Raw genomic sequence first — 16,713 nt, 5'->3', positions numbered from 1 at the left:
CGTGGATACTTCCGGTCCCTCTCGCTCACTGTGCAGGGTCAGAGCCCCAGAGGGGACTCGTGGACCCTCTCTGGACCACAGGCTCTTCAATTGGGAATCAAGAGAGTGAGCATTTGTGCTTCCGGGGTCCAGTCTGTCCTGAACATTGTGAGGCTTGCTTGGGGCTCTGTTGAAGCTGCTTGGCTTCTTTTCTGGGCCATCTCTTGCAGTGGGGGCTGGGTTAGAGGTTGGAGGCTGCAGCTCTGAACCCACGCCTGCAGCCGTTGGATGAGCAGGCCTGTGCTAGCTGGGGCCTGAGGCCCATTCACCACCCTCCTCAGGCCCTTCAGCCCTCGGTGATCTGGCAGCCGGGAGGCACCCTGTTATTACCGGGAGTGGCTGAGGGGCTGGCTGGGGCTCAGGGTTGCCCTCCTGGGAGACGTCGACAGCCCAGCCCTCTCGTCCCCACTATGGAATAAAGTTTGTTTCTTTCATGGTATGAGCATCTGTCAGAAACACTCAGAAGTTTAGAAATAGAAAATTCTTAGAGGCCAACTGTCCCAATAGCCCCCTATGCAGAATCTGGGCTGGAATCCAGCCCTTTCTGACTTTTGGGTCAAACCTCTCTCCTTTGTTCTAGCTTTTAAATGGCACTGTTGACTGCTGACCAAGGAATGAAATGACCCACCCTGGGCATGGGTGGAGGCCAGTGAGGAGGGGACCCGGAGATCTGGATGGTTATCTTGTATCCCTGGCGGGAGGGGGGATGCCCTGGCCATGGATATCTGGACATGGCTTACCTGGTCCTTCTGCCGAGCGGAGGTTGAAGACCATGCTGCCGGGAGGATGCTCTGCAGCCTGGCGGTACCACAGAGGGAAGTGGTCCAGGGTGAACATGCTGTCTTCATCTGCCGGAGTCAGGAACCTCCTGCAAGGAGAAAGACCTGGCACGTCCCCTAGATCCGAGCACGGTCTTCCCTATCTTCTTGTTCTTACAAGGTCACCATCGCCGGGCCAGGGGAGTGACTCCCCTCTGCCTTGGTGGAGGTGTAGGCAGGAAGGATTAGCCCCTAGGCGGGCATTGTCCCAGACGACGCTTCCTGGCAATTCCCGCCTTTTCCAGAATCAGATGCTGGTGCATCAGCAGGCACAGCGCGGGAAGAGCAGGGTTTCTGCCTAATGAAAGGCCTTCATCGCCCTGTAAACTGCTTGTGTTTCTTCTGGATAAACACCCTGATTCCTCTGTTGGGTAATTAGCATGTCTGCGGGAGGAAACCGTACAGTCGCAGGGGGGCTCATTCGTGTCCGTCTCTGCTCTTTACGACATGCTGGCGGGGTGGTCTCAGTTTGGGTGGGATTCTCCTGGAGTTCAGGCTTTGCCAGCAGTGGGCTCCTCAGACTCAGCACCATGGACGTTTGGGGCGGACACCATCACGGGCCACCCCCTGCACTGCAGGGTGCATGGCTACACCCCTGGTCTCTACCCACTGGCTGCCGGTAGCAAGCCCCTCTCCCCGAGCTGTGACAACAGAAACGTCTTTTGGACATTGCCTGGTCAACCTGGGGTGGGAGTGGGAGGCAGAATCGTGGGCTCAGGGCAGGGGGAATGTGGTTAACAAGGATGGCACGACCAGATCCAGCCGGTCACTCAGAGATGCATCCCAGTGGGGGCCCACGTCTGCTCCCCTCTTGGGGTGACGTCTCCCTCCTCTGCTGGGGACCTGTCCAGGGTGGTCTGAGCCTGGGTAGGGGGCAGGTTTCTCTGGCTCCCCAGTATGTCAGCCCCAACCCTTCTTCCCCCCCACTCCTGGAGTCCAGCGTCAGGCTGCTCACTAACCACAGTGACACCCCCAGGGACTCTGCTCCCGGTGCCCGGCGGGACTCACTTGTCAGAGACCTTCTCGGAGCCCACGAACAAGCTGCTTCTGAGGAGGCCGGCCCGGGTGCCCAGGAAGGCCATGTCCACCACTTGCTTGGACTCGCTGTGGGCAGACAAAGCAGGTGGCATCACGCTGGGCCAGGGCAGGTGCCGGGGAGGACCCACAGGCCCCTCCCAGAGCCAGGTCCTGCGGTCGATCTCTCGGGGGCTGCTGGGTACCGGCTTTTGCTGTTGTGAGACCCCTCCTTGCTCGGGGCCCCCTGGGCTTCTGTCCGCTGCGTGCACTCAGCTTTGGGGCAGCGGTTGACTCTAGCAGACAGAAGGAACTCAGGAAGAGAGGTTTTAACCCCAGGACTTAAGGAAAGTAACTCCTCGTTTCCAGCACATGCTCAGCACCATGTCCCATGAAGCCGATTTCACATATTTGCCTTATTCCTGAGACTGGGGAGGAGCAGACTTCCACGTCTACCCAGAGAAGTCCGGGCAAACCAACAAGATCTGGGGAGGGCCTGCGGGCTGGAGGGCCCTGAGCCTTCTCACAGGCCCAGAGTGGCCCTATGGGGACCACGCCACACGGGAAGTCGTCACTTTTTTTTAAAATTTCAGCTGTTTTTTAAAAATTTACCTTTTATTTTTTGGCCACACTGTGCAGCACATGGGATCCTAGATCAACAAGGGTTCTAACCCACGTCCCCTGCCTTGGAAGTGTGGAGTCTTAATAACTGGATCACCAGGGAAGTCCCAGATTTCAGCTTTAATAACCTATAACTAACATAACATTTTAAGGTAGTTTAAGCATGTGTCATGGTGATTTGATACACGTATATATTGTGAAAGGATTCCCTCCATTGTGCGTGTGTATGTGTGTGTGTGTATGTGCGTGTGTGTGTATGTGTGTGCGTGCGTATGTGTGTGCGTGCATGTGTGTATGTGTGTGCATGCACATGTGTGCGTGTGTGCGCAGGTGTGTGTGTGCGCGCGCGTATATGTGTGTGCGTGCGTGTGCGTGTGTATGTATGCATGTGTGTATGTTTGTGTACGTGTATGTGTGTGTTTTTATGTGTGTGTGTATGTATGTGTGTGCGCGTATGTGCGTGTATGTATGTGTGTGCATGTGTGTATGTTTTTATGTGTGTGTGTGTATGTGTGTGTTTATGTGTGTGTGTATGTGTGTGCATGTGTGTATGTGTGTGCATGTGTGTATGTGTGTGTGCGTGTGTGTATGTATGTGTGTGCGTGTGTGAACACTTATGTTCCACTTTCTTTGCTCATCTCAGTCACAAAACCCAGGGTTCTGAGTAGAATCACCACCCTCAGCCCCTATTCATCTTACGAGGTCTGTCCCCTTCCCCCGTCTCCTCCCCCACCATCCCTCCAGCCCCCAGCAATCACTTTTTCACTGTTTCTGAGTTAGTTACCTTTTTAAAAAAGATTCCACATGTAAGTGATACTACACAGTATTCACGTGCCTCTGTCTGGCTTATTTCATTTAACATAATGCCCTCTGGGTTCATCCATGTCATTGCAAATGGCAAGATTCCCTTCTTTTTCCAGGCCGAGTGATAGTCCGTTGAGTACATATGCCACATGTCCTCTTTGTCCGTTCATCCACCAGTGGACGCTGAGGCTGTTTCCATGTCTTGGCTGCTGTGAACAGCACGGCAGCGGACAGGCGCGTGTGGACATCTCCCCAGTGGCCTGTCTTTGCTTCCTTTGGATAAACGCCCAGCAGTGGGGTTGCTGGATCATGTGATAGTGCTGTTTAAATTTCTGGAGGAGCCTCTGCATTGTTTTCCATAGCGGCAAAATCAGTTTACATTCCCACTCACTGTGCACAACGGTTTCCTTTTCTCCACATCCTCACAAACACTTGTTATCGCTTGTCTCTCTGATAATAGCCATCTTCCAAAGATGACCGAGATCTTTTTTTTCAGTATTACAGTGAACCCAGGATTTTAACGTGTTCATTGTGCTCTGATCCACAGCTGCTGCTACCACATCTGCTGCCTCTCACCTGGTGGGTCCACTCGTGCTGTCCGCCTGCCCCTCGTCTGGCCGGTGAGAGCCTCTTCAGTTTGTCTCCAATGTCCTGTGAGCACAACCTCCTTAGTCTTTACTGACTTGCACTTGGGATGACGAGATGCCCCCGGCTCATTCTGTCCACCTCCTGCCCCGGTCCTGGAAGCAGACACTTCTCCAGGGGTCACTGGCTCATTTCAGCGAGGGCTTCTTAGAGTGGACACTGAAACTCCACGTGGTTGGGTCTGGGGTGCTCATTGAGGTTGGCCCTTTCAGTGGACAAGGATCTCCTCTTTGTTTCTTTCAGGGAAAATACATCGTGAGTTCATTGATATTTCCAGTCTATATTTAATGCTCCATCTAAACTTCTTTGATTTAAAAAATCTGCACCGTGGGGCTTCCCTGATGGTCCAGTGGTTAAAATTCATCTTCCAGTGCAAGGGCTGCAGGTTTGATCTCTAGTCAGAGAGCTAAGATCCTGCATGCCCCGGGGCCAAAAAACCAAAACACAAAAACCAGAAGCGATATTGTAACAAATTCAATAAAGACTTTAAAAATGGTCCACATCAAAAAAACAGCTTAAAAATATTTGTGCCTCTTTTCTCGTCGGTTGAAAATCTTGTTCCTAACAACATTAATGACACTATTTGCTCTGCTTATCCATGTAGTTTGGAATAACAGTGCCAATAAATATAGTGTCTAGAAATGTGCTTATGGAACACCGTTTTTAAGATTTTCATTTGTTTAGAGTTTACAGTTCTGTGCTTTCAAGTCCCTCGACAGAAGTCCCTGCTGTGTGGTTATTGATTCACAGCCAGGTTTGTTTCACTTGCTTTCAAATTTTCAGAGTTTATTTTTTAAATTTAATTTCATTTTATAATGACATGATTTACACAGTCCCAGAGTCAAATATGCAAAGTAAGACACGTTCAGAAGAATCTGTTCTGTCTCCATCCCTCTGCTCCTTCCTTCTTCTTAGTAGTAAGCTTTTTGCTTGCTTGTTTATTCTTCCATTAAAAATATGTAAGCATAGATATGTCGGCACATGCATGCACATGTTTCTATATGGAGTTTGATGCAATCCCACTTGTCGGGTTTTGCTTTTGTTGTGCTTGCCTGCAGAGACAGATCTAGGAAGATCTTGTCAAGACTGATGTCTGGGCTTCCCTGGTGACTCAGTGGTAAAGAATCCGTCTGCCAGTCCAGGAGACACGGGTTTGATCCCCAATCCAGGAAGTTTCCACAATCTGTGGGGCAACTAAGCCCGGGTTCCACAGCTGTTGAGTCTGTGCTCTAGAGCCTGGGAGCCACAACTACTGAAGCCCGAGCACCCTAGAGCACTACAAAAGAGAAGTCACCACAGTGAGAAGCCCCGAGGACCATAAATAGGGAGTAGGCCCCGCTCTCCGCAGCCAGAGAAAAGCCTGCACAGCAGTAAAGACTCAGCTTATCCAAAAATAAATAAATAAATACCATTATTATTTTTTTAAAAGACTGACGTTAAGAAGCACACTGCCTATGTTTTCTTCTAGGAGTTTTATGGTTCCAGGTCTTATATTTAAATCTTTAATGCATTCTAAGTTGATTTTTGTTTATGGTGTGAGACAGTGGTCTATAATTTCTTTTCTTTTCTTTCTTTCTCTTTTTGTGTGTGGCGATCCGGTTTTCCCGACACTATTTGTTAAAGAGACTATCCTTTCTCCAGTGTATATTATTTGCTTCTTTGTCAAGTAGGAGTTATCCACATAATTCTGGGCTCTCAATTCCATTCCATTCATCCATGTCTCTGTTTTTCTGCCAGGAGAAGGCAATGGCACCCCACTCCAGTACTCTTGCCTGGAAAATCCCATGGATGGAGGAGCCTGGTGGGCTTCAGTCCATGGGGTTGCACAGAGTTGGACACGACTGAAGTGACTTAGCAGCAGTAGCAGCAGCAACCATGCTCTTTTGATTACCCCAGGTCATCTTTCCTGACGTACTCCCTGGTCAAGAATATTTGCTCCTCAATGTCCCCCCGACATTAAAAACATCAGCTAATTTCTGAACTTGGAAACATAAAGACTGTGACTCTTCTCACCAAACCCAATGACCCACCCCCATGGTAGAAGGCAGGACAGTGCAGGGGGCCAAGAGTCCAGACTCTGAAAACCGGCTGCCTAGTTTTGACTCTGGCTCTGCCACTAATGAGGCAGAGGACCTTGGGCAAGTTGCTTATCTCACTCGGCCTTGGTTTCATCTGTAAAATGGGGATAATGATAGGATCTATTTGTCAGGTTGTTATGAGGATCAAATGGCTTCATGTACACTAAGAACTTGGAGCAGTGCTGGCCCACCGTATTCTTCATTCTTTAGTTTCATTTAATTTTGAATAGATAACACAGGGCTTCCCAGGTGGCTCAGATGGTAAAGAATCTGCCTGCCAATACAGGAGATGGGGGCTCGATCCCCGGGTCAGGAAGATCTCCTGGAGAAGGGCGTGGCAACTCACTCCAGTTATTCTTGTCTAAAGAATCCCAAGGACAAAGGAGCCTGGTGGGCTACAGTCCATGGGGTTGCAGAGTAGGACACAACGGAGCGACTGAGCATGCACACATATTCACATGGACTCAACATGGTACCAAAAATTATATAGAGAAAATCCCTCCGTCCTGGGGTCAGTTGTCTGTGCTTTTACCCGGAGCAGCCAGTGAGGACTGTTTCCTACACAGTCTTCCATAGATTTATATATGTACACATTCCCCCTACCTTTTATGTTTCTGCCCCTTTAACAGAAACGGGAGCATATCATCATGTACTGTTCCACGTCTTGCTTTTTTAATTAAGTGCTTGTTCCTGTAAGATTCTGTTGGTGTTTTCAAGCAGAAGCACTGATTATTAAATGTCTAGGAGAGATCTGACATTGCTGGGATGTGAATGTTGACTCTTCCTGTTCAAGAACAGGTGTGGCCCCTGCGTCCTTCAGCTCAGCAGTGCCCAACCCCCCTCCTGGTACTCATGTGTGCACTCACACACTCACGTCTGTCTCTTCTTTCCACCTTCCCGTGAGACACCAGAGCCCCAGGTGAAGAGGAGCAGAGGGAGAGAGGACTCACCAAGGTCACATTTGTACCACATGCAGCCTCAATCTCACCTGCTGAAAACGGGCCCCAAAGGCTTGAGCTGTGCTGTTCGGGGGCAGTTGGGCTGATGCTTGTCCCCCCTGCCCCTTCCAGTTGGAGTCTGGCACCAAGGGAGGGGTTCTGGGAACTGGGCTACAGGGTGTGGTGTGGGTGTTTCCTCAGTGGAAGCTTTGCCAAGTCCCTGCTGTCCCGGGGGGCTGTGAGGGTTGCCATCTTCCCACGTCTATGAGTGTGACCCCCCACGTCTTCCCACCCTCCCCTCTTCTTAGGCCAAAGGCCTGGATGGTCTCCTGAGCCACCCACCAGGTCATGGGAGGCCCTGCCTTGACCCAGGGACTCCAGGGGTAGGATCCAGCTGCACCAGGACTTACTCGGAGCTGTTGAGGGCCAGTGCCGTCCAGTATGCCTCCATGGGGGCCGTGACCACCGCGTCAAACAGCGCCTCCTGCAGCAGCTCCTCGTCACCTGGGGCAAAGTCCGGAGACCATCCGCTTACTCCCCCGCGATGATGTGGGCGCCCACCCCCTGCCCAGGAGCCCTGACCCTCAGGGTCTAGAGGTGCCTCAGAGAAGGTCTGGAACACTCAGAGCCCCTGCTTTCTGCTGGAGGAGGTCGTCTCCAGAGGCCAGGAAGCCATGTCCTCTGCCCCAGCGTGTGGGCAGAACTCAGCGATTCCCAGGCCTCTCCAGCCCTCAGGCTCCGTGAAATCAGGAGGCTTGCCTGCCAGCTGCCCCTGCCTCTCTCTCCCCAGAAACTGGCCTTGGGGACTCTGCATACCTGGTCTGATGCTTCCGCCCTGTCTTTGCCTGGGTGGCCCTTTCTCTCCCTTCCTTTCTCTAAAACACTTATTGATGTTTATTGAGGTGAAATCCACACAACGGACACCCTGTGGATGGCATGCAATCTGGCACTTACACTTGCCCAGAGACGGGCAGCCCCCTTTACGACCCCGAGTTCTCATGGCCCCAGAGGACTGCCATGAGGCGGGTCCTTTTACCTGCAGCTTGAGTGATGCCCCTGATGAGGGCCCCCCTTCCCCACACAATACCTACTCATGGCCTCATCACCCCTGCAATGACTAGCCTACATCCACTCAAGTGCTGGTCCCATCACCTGGCTTCTCCCCCCAACCACAGACTCTGTGATTGCATGGCCTGGTCTGCAGTCATCAGGAGCTTCACTGATGAACACCACCCCCCTCACCCTGCCTGGCTGGCTGGAGAACGTGTCTGGCACAGACTTGAGAGTGGAATGAACGAATGAATGAATGAATGAGGCCTTGTCGGGATGGCATGGGAGGTGGGGACTTCTCTTGGGGGGACACTGATGTGACAGGATGATCCACACCTCCTTCTGAAGAGGAAGAAGTGGGACCCAGTGGAGGGTGGCCCTGCATTCATGCAGGGACTTGGGGTTACCTGGACCCAGCTAAGGGAACACTCACAGATCACAGGCTGCAGGAGATGATGCCTTGAGGGAGCCTTACCTTGCCTGCTGGCTAAGGAGCGGGGTCGGGGGGCCCTACTGGGTGACGGGGACAAACCTGATGGGCAGGCCAGGCCCATCACTGTGGGCCTTTAACAGTGCCTGGGGGACAGAGGCTTAAAGGGACCTTAGTCCCTGCCACGGGAACACACCCGTGCCCTTGCAGGTCTCACAGTCCTTGTCACTGGTGTGGCCCGGGGGGGCTGGCTGTGTCCTCTCGTTCCGGGGGGTCTCTCTAGTCTCCCTGAGACATTTGTGAGCTCTGCAAGCACGGCACTCCAGCCTCCACCCAGCCCTCCGTCCCCGCGGAGTCCTGAGCTCGGGCCAGGGGACACTCACACTCCAGAGCGGGGTCCTCCTGGGTCAGGAAGCGCACCACGGCCTCCAGCTGGCTCAGCTTGCGGTGCTCTGGGTCGATGTCCGTGATGCAGTAGATCCTGGAAACCCGGCAGAGCCCATTACCCAGAGTCCCCTCTGCCCCCCATCCCCACTCTGCACTACGCCAGCCCCCGGGTCCTCACCAGTCGCCGGCCAGACTCAGGTCTGGGTGAAGCAGGTCGTGCAGGCCTGAAAGCAGAATCCGTGCTCGGTCCGGGGCTCACAGACCCAGTGCTCTAAAAGCAGCTTCAGGGGCAGGGAGGGCCAGCCGCATCCTGGCGGGTTCTCGGGCAGAGGTGGTGGGCTCAGCATGGAGCCCAATGGTGTCATGGTCATGTTGCTCTCTAAATGCCTTCCATCCCAACACCTCCTGTCCGCACCCTGCCCCCTGGGATCACCCTTGAGGAAGCCTTGGCTTGCCTGGCTTCATCGTGCCCAGCTGAGCCCAGGGCCGTGTGTGTCCGGGGCCACACCCTCAGCACAGAGGCCTGCACCGGGACTCACAGGCCCCTCTGGCAGCACAGCCCGGCCCACAGAGTCCCAGCTGGGTTGGCCCTGCCCTGTGTCCCCAGAGAACCTAGTTTTCCTCAGAACTGTGCAGAGGTCCTGGGTACTGGCCGACCCACCTTCTTCCACTGACGTGTTCCCCAGGAGGATGTATTCTCCGTGACCTCGGGACAGCACCACCCCCAAGCTGCAGGCAGAGCAGAGGACACAGGCTAGAGGTCAGCTGGGGCCTGGCCTGCTGCCCCCCAACCTCGGACCCTCCAAGCACATAGCCCATGACAGTGAATATAACCTGCCACCCCCACCCCGCCCTGGCTCTGAGTGCCTCCTTCCCCGAACCCTGGCAAAGACTTCTGCTATGTCATCAGCGTCTTTCCTGAGAAGGACCTGGACAAGAGAGGGCAAGGCCCCCTCCACTCCCGTTCTGTTGGATTCACCCTGGACCTCTTGGGGGCTCCGAGGATGGAGAAGGGTCTCAGGGTCCCACATGTTCCGTGGTCAGGGAGGCCCCTCCCGCCTGGAGAATCCCTCCTCGCCTTCCTCTCCCTCCCGGAAGATCATCTTTTGAGGCTTGGCTGATACCTGAACCACCTAGGGGGTTTATAGGGCCCTAGCGCCTGGGCCCCATCTCAGGAATCCCGAGTAGGGAAGGAAGGACCTGGACACAATGTCACAAGTTCCTGTAGGGACTAGTCGGGACTGGGGACCACCCTCCATCGAGTGATGGGGAATTCAGGAATAGGGGCATTTGCTCTGTGCACGTGTGATGCTAAGCTGAACACTTATATAATGGGAGGGAAACTGAGAGACCTTCAAGGCTTACCTTTCATCTTACAACTCCTTACAATTGCATGGCTTTAAGACCTCCGGGTAGATCATGACATTTGTTAATAATTCTCTCAATAGTGCAGGGAAGCAGCTATTATTATCACCCCCCATTTTCTAGATGAGACATCTGAGGCATAGAGCAGTTAAGTAACTTGCCTAAGATCACACAGCCTATGAGTGGCGGAGCTGGGATTCCAGCTTAGTTTAGCTCCTGGCCCTGAACACTGGGCCATACTGCAACACCGAGTCACCCAGCAAAGCAGGTATAGACCTCAGTTTTCCCGAGTGCAGACCTGGGTCTTTTTCTGTTATCACAAAATTGCCAACTACTTATGAGCGAATCCAGTCCCAGACCTGAAAGTCCCACCTGAGCGGTTGGCCCTGACATTGTACCCCGCCCCTAGCCCCCGCAAGTAAGATCCAGGCCCCTCACCTGAAAGGTGTGTCACTGATGTCCGTGAAGAAGTAGTCGTTGGTCAAGAAAAGAACTCGCTTCTGAAAGAGGCACCAGGGAAGTGTGCCAGCTGGGGAGGGAGTGCCAACCACCGCTCCCTCCCTCCCCATGTGCTGCCTGGTGCCCCGCCCCGCCCGTCCCTCCCAAGGCCTTGTCCCTCCCAAGGCCTTTTCCCACCGGGACACTGCAGCCCTAGGGAAGGTGTGCCTGACTGAGGGCCATAGTCCAGAATGCACTGTCCCTGTGGGGCCATGAGTTACCACGTGTACCACCCAGGAATGGAAATTTGAAATCTCAGTTACTGTCAGTTAACAGAAATGGAAACCTAGAAAGCCTGGCTGGCTGGTGGCCCCTGTGCTGGCCGGTGGGCAGGGGGGGACCAGCACAGGCTGCTGGCTGAGCTCACACTTGTACATCCCACCAGGAACCGCTCGCCTCTTGAGTCCAGACCCCTCCAGGCCTTGCTGCCTTTCACAGCTTCTCTTTCCTTTCAAAGCTGCCATGTTGAAGTTGAGTTGAATTTGCACAAGTCAGGGCATCGGGGGGTGTGCACTGTGGCTAAGACAGGCACAGGCATCATACAGCCCTGGTCTAAGCCCCGCTGGTCACTCGCGGGCTGGTGAGCTTGCCTCACGTTCTTGGGCATCGCATTTCCGTTTGTAAATCAGAGCATCCCCAGTGGGCTGCTGGGAGGTGGTGAGGGTGTTTATAGTGGGCGGGAAGGGCAAGGTTGACTTGGGCTCCGGTGCCCCGTAGGCTGTGCCATCTGCACACACTTGGATGCCTCTGGGAAAGCCGCACGCTGCACTCGGCCATGGGGTTGTCCTTATCCCCTTTGACTTTTTTCAGGCTTTTCTTCTGGGTTGGAAAGTGGAGTAAGATGTTGGATGGGACGCAGAGCGAGAAGGTAGCAAAAAAGGTTTGTTTCAATAGGAAACCAGCCGTGGACCAAACAAGAAAGGACAGTTCCCAGCTCGGGCCTCATCCTGCCTGATGCCCTCTGGCCCCCTCTGCTTCAGGCAGACCCTCTCCCAGTTGGGTGGGGGGTCTGAGAGCCATGGGGGCAGCTGGGGGCCAGCCAGGGCACTAATGGGGCTCCAAGGGGGGCTAGTTTGAGTCTGAAACTGGGGAGCATTGACATTTTTTTTCTTTCTCTTTTTTTAAATTGAATAAAAAGTTGAAATGCGCACATCTAGATGTATCATTTCAGCAGTTTTGATAAATGCATGCTGCTGTGGGATTACCTCCTGGGTTGAGATAGGGATTGTGTGCAGCCCCTGAGCTCGCTCTGCCTTCTCTCGGTCAGCCCCTGCCTTCCTGGGCGAGCTCTGCCCTGACCTCCATCCCCACAGCTTCGGTTTGCTGTTCTCACAGCACGAGCCCTTTCGCGGCCACTTCTTCTGCTCCACAGAGTGTCCCTGAGACCCACTCGTGTTGTCGAGGCATCAGTGCTCTGTTCCTTTCCCTCCGAGGAGTAAGTACTTCAAGGAGGGCAAACCACGGTGTACTGCTAGGCTTGCCCTCCGTGCGTGGCCATCCGGGGTGTTTCCAGTTTAGGGCTGCTTTGAATAAAGCCGCTGTGAGCGTTCTTCTTGTGGACGTGTGTCTTCATTTCTCTTGGTAAGTACCAGGGAAGGAATTCCTTTGCAAAATATGCAAATTATGTTTGCCTTTATAAAACACTGCCAACTTCCACAAGTTATTTTGTTATACTTCCACGAGCAATGCATGAACTCCAATTTCTCCACATCTTTGCCAGAATTATTGGTCTTTCAAATTGTAGTTATGTTAGAGGGTATGGAAGTAGTTTTAATTTGCATTTCCCTGACAAAGTTGCTGGTTGGGCTTTTCGTGGGCTTGTTGGTCATGTCTCTTCATTTCTAAAAGGTCTGCTAAAGTGTCTTGCCCACATTTTTAAAATTACATTGTTAGACTTTTTGTTAGTAATCTGGAGAAGTTCTTTATGGTCTGGACACAGTCTGTGTCTGGATTTTCATTTTCTTAATTGTGTCTCCGGATGAACAGAACTGTTTTTTGATGAAATTCGATTTTTCAAATGTTATTTTATGTTTAATGCCTTTGGTATTTTGTCAAAGAAAACTACATAACCTCAGGTTGTAAAGATTTTTCATCTGCATTTTCTTCTAGAAGCCTTATAGTTTTAGCTTTTACGTTGAGAGCTTTGTAATTGAGCGGCATTCAAATTAATTTTTGTGTATGGTATGAGTATATCTCAGTGACTTTTGATACATTTATTCAATTGTTCCAGCACCATTTGTTGAAAAGTCTTTCCTTTCTCCATTGATTTGCCAAGGTGTCTTTATCGAAAATATGCTGGCGACTTGTGTGTTTTTCTGTGTGCTTTATTTTTGTAGTCTCTGTTCCATGGATCCATTTGTCTATTCACATGTCAATACCACTCTGCTTGGTTACTGCAGCTTTGAAGTAAGCTTTGAAATCAGATACTGTGAATCATCCATCTCATTCAACAAAAAGAATTTGTCCTTTTTCAACATAGTTTTGGCCAGGTTAGGTCTTTTGCATATTCATCAGATCAGTCGCTCAGTCATGTCCGACTCTTTGCGACCACATGAATCGTAGCACGCCAGGCCTCCCTGTCCATCACCAACTCCCGGAGTTCACTCAGACTCACGTCCATTGAGTCAGTGGTGCCATCCAGCCATCTCATCCTCTGTCGTCCCCTTCTCCTCCTGCCCCCAATCCCTCCCAGCATCAGAGTCTTTTCCAATGAGTCAACTCTTCGCATGAGGTGGCCAAAGTACTGGAGTTTCAGCTTTAGCATCATTCCTTCCAAAGAAATCCCAGGGCTGATCTCCTTCAGAATGGACTGAAGGAGATACTGCATATTCATATAAATTTTAAAATCACCTTCTTCTATGTCTAGAAGTCTGTTAGATTTTTTTATTGGGATTGTGGTGAATCTATAGGTTAATTTTGGGAGAATAGACATCTTAGGAGTATTGATCTTACAATCCATAAACATGGTTATACGTTCCTATTTATTTAATTTTTTATTTGACATGCTTTCTGCAGTGTTATGTAGCTTTCAGTGTAGAGGTCATATATGTAAGATTTATTCCTATTTTATATTCTTTGTGCTGTGGAAATTGGAACTTAAAAGTATTTTCATTTTGCAAATGTTTCTGGCTATATATAAAAGTATAATTGATTTTTATAACAGTGACTCTGTGTTCTGTGAACTGGCTAAATTTATCTATTAGTTCCAGCAGCTGTTTTGCAAATTTGGGGGATTTTCTATGTGAACAATTATCTTGCTGTGAACGAAGATAGCTTTACTCTCTCCTCTCTACTGTTCATGGCTTTTATTTTGTTTCCTGGCCTTATGACAAAGACAGGTTCTCTCCAGGCCCCCGTCAATGTTGAACGCAAGTGGTGAAACCAGACACCTTACCAAGTTCACAGTCTCAGACAGTGTTCAGTCATTCACCACTGGAAGTGAACTTTTCCAAACACAGTTTTTTCTTAATCAGATTGCGGATGTTTCCTTCTGCTTCCAATGAATATTTGTCAAGTGTGTTCAGCATGCTTTGGGGTAGCCACGTGCTGGTTTCTTCCGTGTGTTAATGCAATGGGGTAACTTCCCTCCGTGCGGCTGTTATCTTACACTTGCTCACATTACAAACCCCACAACACAACATCAACATTTTCCCTTTAAACAGTTGTCTTTTTGAGAAGTTAAAAGAACGAATGAAATCTTATCCTAACCCATGCATTCATTGTTTCCAATGCTGCTCATTTTTCTTTGTGTTGATCTAAGTTTCCATCTGTGTCATTTTTCTTCTGCCTGAGGAATTTCCTTAAGTATTTCTCTTAGGGATGAACTTTGATCTCCTCTATTTGAAACTGTCTTTATTTCCCCTTTTTTTGAGGTAGGAGCACCCCAACGCCTGTGAGTGGGGGTCTGGTTGAGATAAGGGTGGAGGTGCCTGGAAGCCATCCCTGCCTTTTCTGGCTCACGAGAAGGACCTGCTGGGCCTGAGGGGTCATCAGAGATGCTGACCGGCCTGCCCGAGGGAGGCCCTCTCAGTCCAGAGCTTGAAAACAATAGGCAGAGGCCAAAGAACTGACGCAGGTCCCAGTGAGAACCAGCCTGCACATCTAAAAGGAATGTAGAGAGTTACTTTCCTTCCCAGGGCTTCTGTGTTTGGCTTCCAGGAAAGTCCGTGTCTGTGAAAGAACCTGGGTCTAATCGTTGCCGACGGATGCCCATGTTCTTCCCTCGGAGGCGAAAGGGCAGCGGTAGTGGGAGGGAAGAGGTGACATTTGTAAATATGTCAAGGGACAATGCAGAGTCAGTGCCAGCCAGTGGGGCCTTTTACACGGAAAGAGGAATCCATCCCTTGTAAGTGACAAGTGAGTCTGTGGGGACAGGAAGGCATCGCTGGGTAGACCCATTCCTGAAAATCAGCTCTGAGGAACAGCAGTAATTTTCAACTTCTTCACAGATGACATGCTTTACAAGAGCTGCTAACAGTTTGCAAAATTAACTGTCACTTTCCCTGTTTCCAGAGGCTTCCCTGGTGTCTCAAACAGTAAAGAATCTGCCTGCAAAGCAGGAGACCTGGGTTTGATCCCTGGATTGGGAAGATCCCCTGGAGAAGGGAACGACAACCCACTCCAGTATTCTTGCCTGGAGAATTCCATGGACAGGGGAGCCTGGAAGGCTACAGTCCATAGGATTGCAAAGAGTTGAACACGACTGAGCGACTAACACCTTCCCCCTTTCCACCATAAACAACAAAAGGGCCACATAGCAGGCAGGTAAGGCAGAAAGAGGGCTTCCCAGGTGATGCTGGTGGTAAAGAACCCACCTGCCAATGTAGGAGATGTAAGAGACGCAGGTTTGACTCCCGGGTTGGGAAGATTCCCTGGAGGAAGGTGTGGCAACCCACTCCCAGTATTCTTGTCTGGGAAGGTCGCAAAGAGTCAGATACAACTGAGCAACTTAGCATCCACGCAAGGCAGAAAGAAGACCCGTGAAGGGCTGGGCTTGCTGCTGCTTCACCCTAGGCCCCTGAGAGGCAAGCCCTGGAGAGGGGTCACTCCCTGGCCAAAGTTCCGTGGGGCTGATGCCGGCTGGGCTGGGTCCCTCACTCGGGCCCTCCAGGCTCCAGCAAGTTCTCAAGATTTACACTCTGCTTCAGCCAGGTCCCTTGTCAACACCACCAACCTTAATTAACCAGGATGCCACATCCTGGGACCAGACCTCAGCCTTTTCCTGGAGCGCTTACCCCTCTGTCCAGCGGGACTTTCACGTCCATGGAGAGAGACCCAGTCTCCCCGTTGATCATGGCTGTTCTCAGCTTCGAGGAGAAAGAAAACAAAATCAGTTGCTTGGCACACACTGGAATGTGGAGGCTCTGAGCCTCAGCTTAGAGGTCAACCCTGGGAACACGCTTGGTTTTCTCCTTTCCCCTGCGAGAAGAGCCTGGGTGGGAAAAGAGATCTGCTTCTAGGGCTCTATTCCCCTTAGCTGGAATTCTAGAATTCACCAAGATAAGGCTCCCAGTGGGCTGATGAGCGAGGGACACTGTGGCCGACTCTCCAGACACAAGTTCCTCCAGGAGGAGCTCCTGACAACAAGGCTGGCCTACAGGCGCCTGAACCCAACCTCTGCGGCTACAGACACAAGCTCCTTCAACCTCGGAGGGAGTAGCTGTTATCTCTCTGGGGCGATAGGGAGAACCATCTGTTAGCAGCACCACTTCTGCTTTGGGCCCAGAAAGTCTCCACCAAGGGAGTGGGGTGAGCTCAGCGCCTACGCACACCTCATCCCCGGGCCCCGCCGTCCAGCCACCCTCCCTCTCCCCCTGCGGCACTCACCATTCCGGCCTGGTCCTCCCACTCCACTTCCGAGAGGTCCACGCTGTTGTAGTTGGGCTTGGGCTTCAGTTTCTTCCCCTCTCGGTACTGAGTGGGCCGGGCAGGGGAGAGACACGAGGTTAACACAAGGCCCTGCTCAAGCCCAGCCCTTCCAGAAGGCCTGTGGGGCAGAGCCATAAACCAGAGCATCTCGGCCATTC

The 16,713-nt window shown here is 51.6% G+C and overlaps 1 protein-coding gene across 1 annotated transcript in view; it reads right to left on the bottom strand.

The window, feature by feature from the left end:
* Positions 1-16,713, bottom strand: part of CACNA2D4 (calcium voltage-gated channel auxiliary subunit alpha2delta 4) — a 70,263-nt gene that overhangs the window by 33,315 nt on the left and 20,235 nt on the right. The window contains exons 17-25 of the mRNA XM_044940920.2: positions 16,514-16,600; positions 15,922-15,993; positions 10,628-10,689; positions 9,486-9,553; positions 9,003-9,048; positions 8,821-8,918; positions 7,368-7,461; positions 1,866-1,961; positions 780-907 (exon numbers count right to left, since the gene is read on the bottom strand). Coding sequence (XP_044796855.2) covers positions 780-907; positions 1,866-1,961; positions 7,368-7,461; positions 8,821-8,918; positions 9,003-9,048; positions 9,486-9,553; positions 10,628-10,689; positions 15,922-15,993; positions 16,514-16,600 — 751 coding nt within the window. The remainder of the gene's footprint in view (positions 1-779; positions 908-1,865; positions 1,962-7,367; positions 7,462-8,820; positions 8,919-9,002; positions 9,049-9,485; positions 9,554-10,627; positions 10,690-15,921; positions 15,994-16,513; positions 16,601-16,713) is intronic.

This window comes from Bubalus bubalis, chromosome 4 (assembly GCF_019923935.1).
Source record: "Bubalus bubalis isolate 160015118507 breed Murrah chromosome 4, NDDB_SH_1, whole genome shotgun sequence".
NCBI classification, from domain to species: domain Eukaryota; kingdom Metazoa; phylum Chordata; class Mammalia; order Artiodactyla; family Bovidae; genus Bubalus; species Bubalus bubalis.
The sequence above is the reverse complement of the archived record's forward strand: the minus strand, read 5'-3'. Positions and strand labels throughout refer to the sequence as shown.